Source organism: Serinus canaria, chromosome 18 (genome assembly GCF_022539315.1).
Source record: "Serinus canaria isolate serCan28SL12 chromosome 18, serCan2020, whole genome shotgun sequence".
NCBI classification, from domain to species: domain Eukaryota; kingdom Metazoa; phylum Chordata; class Aves; order Passeriformes; family Fringillidae; genus Serinus; species Serinus canaria.
In genome coordinates, this window is record NC_066331.1 from 5,748,174 (window position 1) to 5,762,815 (window position 14,642).

The 14,642-nt window shown below is 45.6% G+C and overlaps 1 protein-coding gene across 3 annotated transcripts in view; it reads right to left on the bottom strand.

Moving 5' to 3' along the window:
- ABCC3 (ATP binding cassette subfamily C member 3) overlaps positions 1-5,192 on the bottom strand; it is a 47,952-nt gene extending 42,760 nt beyond the window's left edge. For all 3 annotated transcript variants that reach the window (XR_007779038.1, XM_030232656.2, XM_050981357.1), the window contains exon 1: positions 5,070-5,192. Coding sequence is in view for 2 of the 3 variants with exons in the window: in XM_030232656.2 (XP_030088516.2) it covers positions 5,070-5,099 (30 nt within the window). In the remaining variant the exon portion in view is untranslated. The remainder of the gene's footprint in view (positions 1-5,069) is intronic.
- Between the last annotated feature and the right edge of the window lie 9,450 nt (positions 5,193-14,642).

The window sequence follows — 14,642 nt, forward strand, 5'->3', positions numbered from 1 at the left end:
CATCTCCTTCATTTTTCATTCTGCTCTAATTCAGGGCTTTATGACACTGGAATGTGACATTACTGTAAATTACCTAAATTTTATTGCATTGACTTCACCTCTCACACTGCCATGAGATTAGCACAGGAACAAGATGCCAACTCACACAGGCCCAGCATGCAATCAGGGCTGTTGGTTGTTCAAAAGCCTGGGCACATTCCCAGGAAGATCTGTCTCAGGGCCACCCTGCTCTCCACAAGCTTAGCCAAGGAATTTGCAAGTGGATAATGGCCTGTCACAATCAATGGCAGATCAGGAGACAAAACAAGCATGAGCTTACTGAGAAAAATCAAAGACCTCATTTAATATGTTTTTGAAAAGAATTTTTTTTAAATTAAAAAAATTAAATTTGAACACTAATAGTCTCCTTATTTTAGTACCTTACAAATTTGCACACATTGAAAGGAAAGGATTATCTCTGCCATGACACAGCAATTTACCCACCAGGTATGTCAGGCCCATCTCAAAATGGGCCTTTATATTTCTATTCCAAAGTACAGCATTTAAATTTTAGCTACATTTTATGGGACTCCTCAGGTGACTTGGATTTAGTTCCCATAAAATTTCTTTTCAGGAGGCAAACTGTATAGCATTCCAAAGTCCCAAACATCACAGCTACCAGCTCTGTCCCATAAGCTAAAATGGTCCAGGGAGGAACAGTTGTGTTGAAAGCTGATGGTTTCATTGATTGACAATGTCACCAAAGGACTCACGTGACACTGGCAGCTTTCAGTGGTATCACGTTTTGCTCACAGCTCTTACATCCATACTTTTTCTTTCCCAAAGAATGTCAAATCCAGGCTATTTGACTATACAGTCTTGCCATTTACACACAGATGAATGGTATTAGGTCCTGGTTAATACTCCAAATCCAATGCTAAATATTTATATTTATCTTGCTCCTGACGTTGAGATTCTCTGACCCAAATCAATTAGCAGCAGCTTCCATTCAACTCATGTCAAAAATCTGAAAATCTTAGAGAGTAGGAGCTTGAGAACTTAATTGATTTTAAGTTCAGGATATTGCCAACCTAGCTGCTCTTTTGACAGAGCATAACTTCATAGATGTGATGTCTGAAGGGACTATTAAGGTCAACTAGTTTGATCTCCCACCTAACATGAGAAAGAACACAGGTACCTCATGCAGTTATTTGAGAAGAGATTTACAGGAGTGAGATTCAGCTGAAGTTGGATGCAGTTAGTGAAGATTATATAGAGATCTATATCATGTTTAAAAATCTATAAACAAGGAACATTTTGTGTTTTGCACAGGGTGGCAGAATGGGAAGTTAAAATATAAACAATAGCCAGTCTGGATCATACTGCCCAACTGCAGGATCCTTCCTTGGCAGTCATCTCCTATCACCTTCTGCTTCGCTCATCCTCTGCTGGAACTGATTTAGCTGAAAATATAATGGAATTGTTAAAATTAAATGTTTTATTATTAATTTAGGGCCAAACCACATAAATTACGAGGGGGGTTTAAATAGACTTGTACACATGCTACAAGTGTATACTATTTGTCATGTTCCTTGAAAGAAATATTTCTGCCTTACTACAGCTATCCTGAGTCATCTTCAACTGCAAATAAATTAAACATGATGCAGCAAAAGAAGAAGTTATGCAGAAGGGAAACTGGTGGCACTTTGGAAATCCATTTTCCTGCTCTGCTGGGTCAGAGAGCAGCATAACTTTTAGACCAAATCTACCAAAAATTGACAGAATGACTCAAGGTGAAGGAATACCCACAAACCTAAAGGTTAAAGGGGTGCTTTGTATGGGACTATCACAAAGCCAAGACTGAAGTATTGTTTACTCTTGAGAGTTGCTGCAATTTCCTGCTGGATTACTCAAGAGCTTCTGGAGGAAGATGGAGCCAGCACTCCCCATGGGCTGCGGAAAAACAAGACATCTTTCAGGGTACCAAGACACAGGGACAGCAAGGAAATTGAGCTGTCAGCTGAGCAGTACCAAAAGGAACTGAGAAATTGTGGCCTCTCCTTTGAAATGTTCTATCACGTGTTCTTTCCTTTCCCACTTATGCTGTTAAAAAGAACACACCGCCCAAAATACAAACTACAGGCTAAAGCCCAGGCACTTTGCCTGTCTGCAGACCAAGGCCTTTATTTGCCCCTCATCCCAACATTACTCAACACCAGGGCTGAGCACTCGATGTTTTAATCTCACAGCAGCCACTGTGCCATTTTGTACCCAGAGAGGCTGAGCTGCAGAAAGACAAGATTTCTCTCCACTGGAACAGAATTCCCTTTTTTCCAAATTTGTGCTCTTTAATCACTAGGCTGAAACACTTGTGTAGCAAACACTACCCAGGAGATCACTTTGCTCCCCACTCAAAAGAAGCTGCTCCTGTTTTACTACAGTGGAGGACACAAGCAACAAAAAAGGGTCAATTTACCAGCTCTGCTTCTCAAAACAGACATTGTGGATCACGTTAATTGGCACACCTATTTAGCACTCTTACTATCACACAGCAAATATGTGACACAATAAATACGAGGTAATTATGGTCACTGGTGAAGAACACACCTAAGGCCTAGCTTGTGTGGGTATGTGCTATCACATTCATCTTCTCCCCAAAGGCATTTAGCATGGGAACACTCCTAGGAGATACTGACAGCTGAAATAGACAGTGTGATTCCAAGTGTTCAGATAAAGAGATTGTTCATAATGCATTATAAAAACATAATATTCCAGTTGTTCCTCTTTGATATATAAATAACCTACATTTGTATTAGCAATTTGCTGATTCCATGTTCAACAGGTAAAGCAGTAGCTGGAAGCCAAAAAGCTTTTATAGATTTCTAATGTGATCCACAGCGTTCCCTTTCATTTCTTATTTCTGAAATGGGTTGAACAGGAAATTATTTTGCCTCTGCAAAAAAAACCCCACAAAAAATGCAGTCAGCAAAATTTCCAGCAAAATTCCCCACCCTGAATCAGGGTGAGGAGTTGAAACCTTAAAACTTCCAACAAGCCAAAAAAATCCAACATAAATCAATAATCTGTTTAAGCTGATATATTTAAAGATAAACATTTTCATGAGCTAATTCTGAACTATTTTGGTTTTATTCTCATCCCCTTTTAACAGAAGTGTATTGTAGTTGATTTAAACTCCAAAACAAATAACTGCTTAAACTGAAGCAGCGTGTTTCCTTTCACTCTAAACAGTTTTAAAACTGACACCAATATGACATTCAGCTTCCAAAAATGTTTAGATTTTCTTTGACAAAAAATAAAGAGTCTAAGTTCATCAGCCAATGAAAAACTGAACATTAATACTGGTTCATATTTGATCAAGTTCTTGTTTTGAACTGCAAAGCTGGACACCATTCATTAGCTCAGTGCTCAGAAACACCAGCTTTTGGGGGCAGATTTCAGATAGAAGCCTCTATCTCATTTTCTTATAGAACAACATATTTGCACAGCAAATAATTTCAAGGTGACTGTCATCTACCTGGTCATCACTTAAAAAAGCCTATAAAATCAGTGCACTGTGTACACTCCTGCTAACAGAAAATACTACCAAAAAATAGCATAACCACTGAGTTCAATCTGCTGGTCATGGAGCCCCAGTGTTAAATTTCTCAGAGTTGTTTAAAGCAATTAAACAGATGGAAGGTTGTTCTGACCCCAAGCACCTGTGGAAGAAAAAACAGGTCCACAGAGAGCACAGACCCCAGAGAGCAACACAGAGGGCACCATGCTGGTGCTGGAGTGTAACACTACAGCATAAAGAACAGAATGATACACTTACTTCATACTTCAAACCAGGAAATCTGTCTGGCTACTTACATTAACATATCAATAAACTGTTACAAGAGCTGCTGCTCTACCAGCCTTCCTTGAGAAGCTAAGACCTGCTTCTGGAGGCAGCCAATAGATCAGGGAGCAGGGTCAATCTGTTAGTGCTTGCTCTTGTTCTAGAAGTGTTGATGGTAGAAATAATACACAAAAACACTTGTCTGAGCAAGCTTATCTGCCAGCTGTTGTGGCAGAGAGAGTGAAGAGCACTTGGAAATGAAATACAAACAAAGAAATGTAACCAAGGGGCTAAGGAGCCAAACTCCTCTTTTAAATAGTAATATTATGACAGATATTGAAAGGTAGTTAGTTATCTGAGGATAGAACTCAGCATGAAGTGCTCAGAGCCAACTGTGCTGTCCTGTGGTAGCTTTCCAGCAGTGATGCAACTTCAGACATTCCTTTTCATTCCAGTTCCTCACTAGAAAAAGAAATCCTCCTTGAGCTAAAGTGGTGTAAGAAAAAGGGACACACAAAAACTCATTCACTGGGGGGCAGTTCCAGATTCAGCACATGTGCTCAAATCCTCATGGCTTCTCATGGTCTGAATGTCTGCCTACACAGCAGAGAGGCAAAAACCTCGCTGTACCTCGGGGAAACCCAGTTAACAGGATTTACACACTCACCCCATCAGAGCAGACCATGGCAGCAATTTCCAAACTTTTGCGCTTACAAACCCAGTGCCCTCTGCAATCAGCCTTTCCAAAGGGCTGAGGGCTCCGAGTTCTGACAGAAGTCATCATAATCCTCTGGGGCTGGTGACCACCGTCGGCTGCCACGAACCCACCCCTCTTCTACCAGTAAAAAGCACTGAACAGGGAGCAGTTTGCCAGTCATGGAAGTAACTCCGAAGAGCAGAATACGCGCTAAAACAGAAACGAACAGCCCCGGGTTCATCAGTGTGAGGTCCAGAGGCGGACTATGCTGGGAAAGCTGCATCCCCCGTGGGATGCTTTGTGATGGGGTCTTGATTCTGGCGTGGAGATGCTGAAGGACGAACAGAACGGAGCTGCTGCTCCTGCCCGAACGGAGGCACCGCACGGCCGGCTCCGGGACGGCCCCACGACCGAGGGACGGCGCTACTCAGCCCCTGAGCAGCCGCAGGACCGGGCTCCCCGTGCCCGCTCCGGCCCGGCCCGGGGCACAGACGGGAAGCCCCGGGCGGAGCGGGCACGGCGCTGTCCCGGGAAGGGGAAGGAGAAGCTTACCCAGAAGCGGGACCCGCAGAAAGCCTCCATGGCCGCGGCAGGGGCGCGGAGCTTCTGCCGGCGCACAGCAGGCACCGGGCGGAGGTAGGAGCCGGTTCTTTCCCGGCTGGGCGGGTCGGGGCCGGGGGCGGGGGCGGTGGGGCCGGCGCGCCCCATCCCACCCTCCCCGCAGGCGGCGGGAGGAGCCCGGCAGGCAAGCCGAGGTCTGTTCTGGGCGCTGGCGGGGCTGGCTCCGATGCGGGGCTGCAGTTGCTCTCCTCCTGAGCCCGGGCACCTCACACCATGGGTGACATCCCAGCTCAGTGTGACTTACTGGGACAGCCACATCCCTGATCATGGAGGGGGGCTTTGGTGGTACCCACATGTCAAGAAGAAGCTGTGGAAACTCCCATGCCTGGAAGTGTTCGAGGCCAGGTTGGACAGGGCCCTGAGCAGCCTGGTCTAGTGAGTGGCATCTCTGCTCATGGCAGAGAGTTGGAACAACATGAATTTAAGGCCCTTTTCAGCCCACATCATTCTATAATTCAAACAAAGTGTGTGCTGAGGAGTGCACAAAGCTGGGCCACTTGCTGGCTTTGGGCTCACTATGTCCATCTATCCAGACCACTCAGACTAATGTTGACATCATGGAGAGCTTTCTTGTCTCCCCTTTGGAGTGCTGTGGAGTGTGATTTCCCCAGCAAGACTTAAGTGAGCATCGCATCACTTCTCTATTCACCTACAGCCTCTTTCTTGATGCTGATTGCTTCTGCTGTAGACATGTGATTAAACCCGTGGCATGGATGCATTTTCAAAAGCCTTCAGTCAATATATTTTCATTATTATATGTAACTAATAGGTTTTGTAGTGTAGCACCTTGGACACAATCTGCATTTCACCTCCCTGTGATGCAGAAGCACTGTTTACTTTCTTCTTTATTGGGACTTCTACAGTATTATTGACCTTACAACACTTGCTTCTTGTTTACCCACTTGCTGCAGCATCTGGTTCCATTAACTTCATCTCTCACAAAGTAACCCTGCTGCCACAAATCTACGTCAATATTTTAAGAATCTGAGTTTCTTTCCTTTCTGTAACATGTGGAACTCTCAGGTAGAAGGATGTGGTCAAAAATGTTCACCAGAACAAAAAGGAGTAGAATAGAATCATAAGTTGGAGAATCAGAGAATCACAGAATGGTTTGAGTTGGAAGGGAGCATAAAGCTCATCTAGTTCCAACATCCTACCATGGGCAGGGATGCTACCCACTTGATCAGGCTGCTCAGGGCTCCTGGTCTTGAACACTTCCAGGGATGGAGCATCCATCTTCTGCTCCTCTGGGCAACCTGTTCCAGTACCTCAGAGAAGGGCAGTGCTGCTGTGTCCCAAAAATATGTCATCCCTAAAGAAAAAACATTCTGCTAATCTTTTACAGAGATGCTGGGACTGGTGACAACCCAAAGTACAATCAGAGAAAGCCATGACCACTGCTAAGAATTTGCTTTAGACATTTACTATAACCTGGCTAAAGGTGTGCTGTTCTCATTAGTGTGGAAGATAAGCTCTTGCCCAAGATAAGGTTCTCAGGTGATTGCCTACAAGATCTGAAATGTCAGACTGAGCCAGGCTAATCAACACAGTCACATTGCAACCCTCTGGAGGAAACACTAGAGAAGACCTAGGAGGGTGAATGAGATCTTCTGAGGACACAGTGGGTTAGCCTTGCAAGTCTTACTGCAAAACTTTTGTTCAGTAGAATTGCACTGCAATAAAAGTTGTAAGAAAACTCAGAAATAGCTGGGAGTTACTCCTTTATGGCTCTTTAAATCTCCTCTCCTACAAAAATCTCTGAGAGAAGCTGCTCTGAGAGAAGTGCTGAGAATTTAATGTCTCCTGACATTCACCACTGGGTTTCTTGCAGCAGGGAGCAGGATTGGGTGCAGTTTGAGAATGTGCTTAAAATTAAGACCACCTCTGATATTATGAGATGCCTCAGGTAGAGAGGCACATCACAAACAGCTACTGTAGGCTGTGTGTACAGGAAGGGAGAGGTTTACTCTATCAATGAGCAGCACAGTCCACTTGACATGTGAATTAATTCCTTATTAAATTATTGACTTCGGTGGTCCTGTTGAACCTCATAGTTTTTCTACTGTATCCATAGAGGAGGGTCCTGAATTAGGGGGTGCTGGCTCCCCCTGCATTCCTCCTGAGCTTGTGAGGAGCCATCGGGCAGCCTGGACCTCACAGTAGACACTGTGACTTGCACTGGCTTTGTGCTGACTTCCATGCACTGTCTGGCAAAGCAGACAAGCAGAGAGGGAAAAATCAAAGGCAGAAATTAAGGAAATATTACTTCTCAGACAGACAGGATGGAGGGGGAAGCTTAAAAGCTCCTGGGAAGGGCCATGGTAAAGGATTCTGCTGACACTGGTGCAAAGCAGAGCCTGAAGCACTATCATGGGCAGCTCACTTTGGTCCTGCTTCCTTTTAATGGTGGGAATGGAGATGGAGATACCTAGAATGTGTCATTACTCCTGTGATGTCCTCTCAAATGCAGGCTGGCCCTGCAGGAAAATGAAATGGCACCTTTGGTGCAAACGTCAGGGAGTCATGAACCAACCGCCTCTAACCAGACATTTATTCTCTTTCCAGGGAATGGCAAGATCTGATCAGGATCCATTCAGCAATAATGCATTTGAATCTTCTTTTTCATGCCAGATGCACAGTAAGGGACTTTTCACCTACTAACACCTTGAGCAGGTCAAGCCAGAGCAATCAGGAAACACCTCTAGGCACACCCAGGCCATGCAGGAGCACCTGGATATCAACTGGAGAGATTGACTGGGGCAGGACAGGAGGTAACGTGAGGGAGAAGCTGTTTGTGTAAGCACAGTGCCAGGTACAAGGCAGGCTGCTTTCCATGTCACACCTCATGCCAATTCTCAAAGCATTAACAGCAGGATGAAGTGTGGTCAACTCCTGAAGAGATCTGTATAAAGAAGTACATTCAGAGTTGACGGCTGGGGATGTCTTGAGCATGTGCAGCTCTGAAAGTCACATGTTTAGGGTTAGTTGACTATAAATATCACCTTCTTTCTCTGCTTGGAACAGCAGAGGCTCAGCTTCCTTTCCAAGACCCACAGAGGTGTCACATTTTACAGATGGTAAGAAAAAAAATGCCTGCCAAAGAGGGTGCATTTACAGCAAGGCCCTATACATTTAATTCATAAAAAAGGGGGAGACACCTTGTTTTAACAGACATAAGATGGAAGCTTGTAACAAACTCTGCTTAGAGTTAACATTGAATGAGTAGCAGCAGATTTGGGCTTTCTTCTTCTCGGTGCTGTTGCAAATATGTGCATCTCCCTTCTTGTATTAAAGGATTTAATTTCCTTGTTTCTGGAACATGCAATGAGCAGTTTAGAAATCCCATGATAAAACAGATGAGGTAGTGGGCTGGGAATTTGCAGCCCCAGTTTTTACTCACTCCACTACTTTGAGGCACATATTGGCTACATGGCTTTGTAGGAGTGGAAGGCAAGATTCCCTGACTGGAAGTACAGAGGTGGCAGTTCCCTGGGAAGCCAGCACAGGGAACTTGGGTCCACACTCCATTTGGCCTGTAGCTGCACTATATAAGGCCATTCATACTGCAGGGTGAGGTGGGGTCCACATAATTCATCAAGTCTTTGTCAAAGGAGAAAATGGTGCTTGTATGACTCCTCCAGGACACTGTGTGTAATACCAACCTGCCCCATTCCATGAGTGCTCCTGCACTTCATACTGAGAGCAATGAGCAGGAGAATTTAGACATGCTGAGTACTGCCAAGATCACCCCTAAATGATCGTGGAGCTGCTCCAGCTGTGAATAGCTGAATTCTAAATGCTCTGGGCATCTCTCTCACCTGCTAGATAATCCCACAGACATGCTTTCAGGTGCCTTTAGAGGTTGGCAGAAGCCATGGCAGGTGTAACACACCCTGGCCTGTGAATGGCTTGGCTGCAGGTGGAGCTCAGAATGATGGACAAACAGCCACAGACAAACAGCACTTGGGCCTTCTGGAGCCTACTTCTATCCTACTTTAGCCCTTGACACAATTGTCACAGCTTATCCTCTCCCCTGCTAACTTGGCCACCCCACAAACTCCTCCTATGTTTAATGGGCTGACGCTGTTCGGGATTTCACCAAAAAATGGGCACACAGTGGTTGGATAAATGCAAACAGCTGGTCCTGCTTTGTTTGAACAAACATGGAGTTGTCACCAGCCCTTAGCCACACTGAGCTGGTGGCATGTGGCAGTGCAGTTCTGTGCTGCCTTTGCAGGTGCTAGCATGGCACATGCTATCTACCTCATATACTTTGTAGAATGACTCTTATGCTCACTTCTTCCTGGTTTTCCCTAAAACAGCTGTATTCTGCTTTCTGTTTCCACAAAATAACTGTTAGCACAGTAAGCAATGAAGTGGTTTAACCATCCTTTCCAGTTCCCAGCTGGAGCTGTCGGGGTCTCTGGCTGCATTATTTAAAGTATTTAATAGATATGGAAAGATAATCTATTTATGACCTCTGAAAACTTGCCAATTATGTCATCCAGGGACTCAAGCAGCATTGGAAAACACCAGAGTATGTTGCAGGATTAAAAATAGTGTGTTTTAAATGTAGCTAAGCATTGAATACAACATATGAAAACCAATTTAAGATCCAGCTTAAGATCCCTCAGTTGTGAAAATGCCAGCGAGGCTTTCGCTGATGACCGCACCAAAGCAAACAGGAACTGCAAGTTTCGGAGAGCTCATGCGCAGCCTGAGCTCGTGCTCACAAATGTGCCGGCGGGACTTCCCCCTTCGTGGCATTGCCATCTAGTGACAGGCACTCACCCGAGCCCGGCCAAACCCCAAGAGCTGTGCCATGGCGCAGGGCTGGACCGATCCTCCCCCTCCTGCCACCCTGGGCCGAGCAGAGGTCAAACAGCCCTCCAGAGCTCACTGGCTGGGGATGGATGGGAGCTGCTGTGAGTGCACAGCCCCGTAGGGGACCCTGCACTGTGCTGTACATGTGTTTAAAAAGATGCAAAGCATATTTCTCGGGTGCTGCCACAGCCTCTGAGAAGCCAGAGAGCCCCAGCGTGGGTCGTTGTTTCCCTGGGTTTTGCACAAGCAGCCCGGGAGCAGCAGTGCTGATGGATGCGGGGGGCATGGTGGCTTTCAGCAGTTTGCACAGTGCCGAGCACATGGGACTCTGCCACAGTGAGAGAAATCCTGCCTCTCCTCTTCCCATAATTGGCATTTTTATGAATTCAGTGACTGAAAATCTCCTCAGAATAAGAAACTATTTGGCCAAGAAGGTAAAACCTGAGCCTATCTATTGTGTGAGCAATAGAGTGGCCAGCAGAATCATGGCAGCGACTATACAGAATCATGACAGCGACTATACCCCTGTACTGAGTGCTGGTGAGGCCACACCTTAAATTCTGGGGTCACTCTCTACAGCTCCCTGACAGGAGGGTGCAGCCTGGTTGGGGTCCTTCTCCTGGTAACAAGCGAAAGAATGAGGAAATGGCCTCAACTTGTGCCAGGGAGGTTTAGATTAGATCTTATGTATGATATCAACACTGAAAGGGTGCTAAGGCACTGGAACAGGAGAAGTGGTGGAGTCGCCATCCCTGGAGGCATCTGAAAAACAAGTAGATGTGGCACCTGGGGACATGGTTTAGTGGTTGCATTGACAGTGTCAGGTTAAGTCAGTAATGCTAGAGGGCTTTTCCAACCTGAACGGTTCTGTGATGCCAAACGCAGACACATCGATCCTGCGCTGTCTCTGCAGCATCGAGCCAGGAACACAGCCCCTGACCGGCGGCAGAAGGGCAGAAGGTCCTGCTGAGCCTTCTCCCCGGTAACAGACAGTCCCAGCCGCGGTACGGGGGGCAACTCGCCCGACCCCTCGCCCTACGCCCACTAGGTGGGAGCAGAACGCCGCGCTTGGAGCGCGCCCGGCGCTGCCGCCCTGCCTGGGGGACATCGCCGGCACTAGGCGCTCGCCCGCCTACGGGCAGAGGGGTTTGGTTCCCCCAGAACTTCTCTGGCCTGAAGTCTCTGATCTGCAGGATACTCACTTCTGTCAGCTGGTCACAGCGGGTCCCTTACATGATGCTGGTGGTGATAAGGGGAGCCATCTCTTTAAATTGTTTTTTCCTACTTTGTTTTGGGGGGATTCTAGTGCAGGTCACATTTTAAGCATGTTTCTGTGTCTCAGTTTGTATCTCTGGAACGCCTGAAATACAGAAGGTACAAACTAGCCTTTCCTATTTCTCATCTTGAAGGGCTTAGCAGAGCTCTGGGTGAGGGATGTGGTGAACACACAGTGGGACACTGCTCTGCTGAAGCAGGACATGGTCACCTGTCTGAACCAAGAAATAAATTAAGTTCAAACTGCTGCTTCCCTAGTTATAGTTACCATTACATAGAAAACAACCTCGTTTCATGTGTCATCCCAATTACTCAATAAAAGGAATTACAAAGGGCCATGCCCAAGCTCAGGAAATTGAGAGCACACCCATAAGCAGCCAGCCTGGGTTGGAGCCTTTGAAAAACCACAGCAAAACTCAGCAGGAGAGTTTCATACAGGAACACTCACGAAACAGAGAAGAGAAACAAGCCCTCTCACAAGCTCCTCTGAACCCCAATGTTGGAAAGGGAGTGATTTCTTGTTGCCCATAAGGAACTGAACTCACCTGAGAGCAGAGAGGGGAGTGAAGTGCTTGAGCCTGTAAGAGGCTCTGCTTCCTTGGCTCAGCCCAGCATTCCTTAATGCCCTGTGGATCCTCCAGAACCAGAGGGGCTGGGAAGGCATTTCAGTGGTTCCAGCCTGGTGTGGTTGGCCCTGCAGCCTGGACAGCACAGACATATCTCAGAGCTCACCTGGAGTGGATTTGCACAGGATTTTGAACAGATCCACATTTTCCCTCTGTTTAAGGACTAGTATGGTTCCTGCTGTTTTCTACTGAGAGATTACTTTATCAAAACATTGTCCAAACAGCAAAACTGGTCTGGATTTCAATTTAGGGTCTCTGCAGCTGCAGAGAAATCAGATCATTCTAGGCAGCGAGGAGCAGGGTTGCAGAATGCCCAGCGTCTGGTTCCTTCCTGCTCCCCAGTGGCTGCTCCTCAGGGGAGAGGAGATTTCATGTTAGGAGCCACACAGGTCATTCCCTAAAAACCTCTGAAGAGCCTTTTAACAAGGTCCTGTAACATCAGGACAAAAGGGGGAATGGCTTCAAACAGAAGGAAGGCAGGTTTAGATTAGACAGTAGGGAGAAGTTCTTCCTTATGAGGGTGGGGAGGCCCTGGCACAGGTTACCCAGAGAAGCTGTGTCTGCCCCGTCCCTGGAAGTGTCCAAGGCTAGGTTAGACAGGGCTTGGAGCAGCCTGGGATAGCGGAGGATGTCATTGCCCATGGCAGGGGGTGGGACTGGATAAGCTTTAAGGTCCCTCCCAACTCAAACCATTCTATGAAATGTTTCTGGTGATACCTAAGCAGTACCTGAGCTCTGAGCCCCTGCTGCCCTTCAGCCCCCAGGCAGTGCCATGCCCACCAACTCCTGCTTTGCAAGGAGTTAAATGACAGCAGGAGACGCTGCTGGATTTCAGGCTGGAAATCCCTAAGATGTGAATGAGTGGAAAAGTCCAGCATCTTCCTCTTCACAGACAAACCAGATCTGTCCCTTCTCCTCAGTCTTTTCTCCCCATTTCCTGCAGCTCTCTCTGCTGCAGTCCCAACATCCTCAAGCCTTGCGCAGGGCTGTTCCTGCCCGGGCAGAGGGATCCACAAGGGCACAGCTGATCATCTTGCTGGTCATTTTGCACACCCTGGGCAGTGTCCAGGGCCAGATTTGCTTGCAGACCCATTAAACTGCTCCACAAAGGGCCATCATTTCCCAGTCTTCCTTCCAGCCTCCTGGCCGCTGCTGCTATCTGATACCTTCTCCAACTGTTCACAATTAAAACATGACCAAAGACTTGACTGCCTGGAGTGATACAGATTATCATCAGCAACAACAACAAAAAAAGGGAAATGCACTGTAGTTTTTCTTTTCAAAAGCTTTTAATAGGACACATTTGTTTTTGTCAGTTGTAAAGATTTACACCTTTTTTCTTCTTTTTTTTTCTTAAAAAAAAAAAATCCTATCCTTTTTACCCCTTTTCCAATTTTCAAATCCAAATCAAATTTTCCCCATGAGTACCACCTTTTGTTGCCCCGACGAAAAGACCTTGTTCTGGCCTATATACCTGATACAGTATAACAATATATTAACTATTAATTACAAAGTTCTGTCAAATATACTAGGTTGTTATGGACATTGCTATGGTACTGCACCTACTCTACTCACCTTGTGTAATAGTGTACATGGGTTATTATAGCCAAAGAGGCAGAAAAGGGGAGACTGGGCAGAGCCTAATTTACAGTGTAATGCTTTTTTTTTTCCTCATTTTTTATTTTCTCCTTGAATATACCTAATGCTGAGTGCAATCCACAGAAGTCACAAACAGTGTTCTTTGTCCTTCTCTAAAATATCTACAGTACAAACCTCTAACCAAGTTTTGAAAAATCACTTCTATGTGCGAGGTGCTGCAAGAACAGAATTTACATTTTTCCAGACATATCTGCAGTCTCTTTTCCCCCATTGTGTCAGACTGGCAATTACAAAATATCCTCCTCCCAACTGCATACAGTAAATCCACAGTAGTAAAGTGCTGGTGTGCTTGAATGAGCTGGAGAGCCATGCAACTACTTCACCATGGACAGGGGCTGAGCTTTGGGTGGAGGGGGGCAGGGGTGTTTTATGTGGGTACAGTTCTTGGACAGTAATAGCACTGCAACATCATGGAACTTCAGCTCAGCTGCTGACTCCCAAACACAACCTGGATGCAGGCTATGAAACTACACTCTACGTGTTGTAACAGAGCAGAGCTGGCTCCAGGTTTATGAAAAGAAACTCGAAGATAAGAGCTGCTTCTGTTGCCAAGATGCTGCACAGACTTTTAACAATTTCTCTATAGATTTCTACAAAAATATAAAAAATGCTATCAACATAAACATTCTACAGAATTCCTGTGGATTTTGTACATTTTGTTTAAAAAAGTCAAATTCTATAAAACCCTCCAAAGGTATTTAAAATTATTTGAGTATTATTGCACACGCTGCAGTACATTTGTATTTGTCTTTCAAAAGGGCATCTAGAAAAAACTTATCTGGTTTAGAAAACAATCTATTTTACATGTATTTCTTTTCCTGAAAGCATCATCATAGAGTATCTTTTATTGCCTAGTCTTTACTGAATATTCATGTGTAATGTAAACTTTTTTGTTACTTCCACAAACCTTGTCAGTAGGCAAAATCCCAAGCATTAAAATAGAAGAGCTTTTAGGCTTTCTGTTACATTTGGAGTTGAGTATTTGGATTGACGTCACATCACTGTTTTGTGCCATGATTTGTTTTTGCCATGAAATGTTCAGTGAGTTTTTTGTAAGGAAGGATCTGAAAAGTAGTATAATTCCAGCTATGTGAACACAATCCTAAACACTGAGGTACGA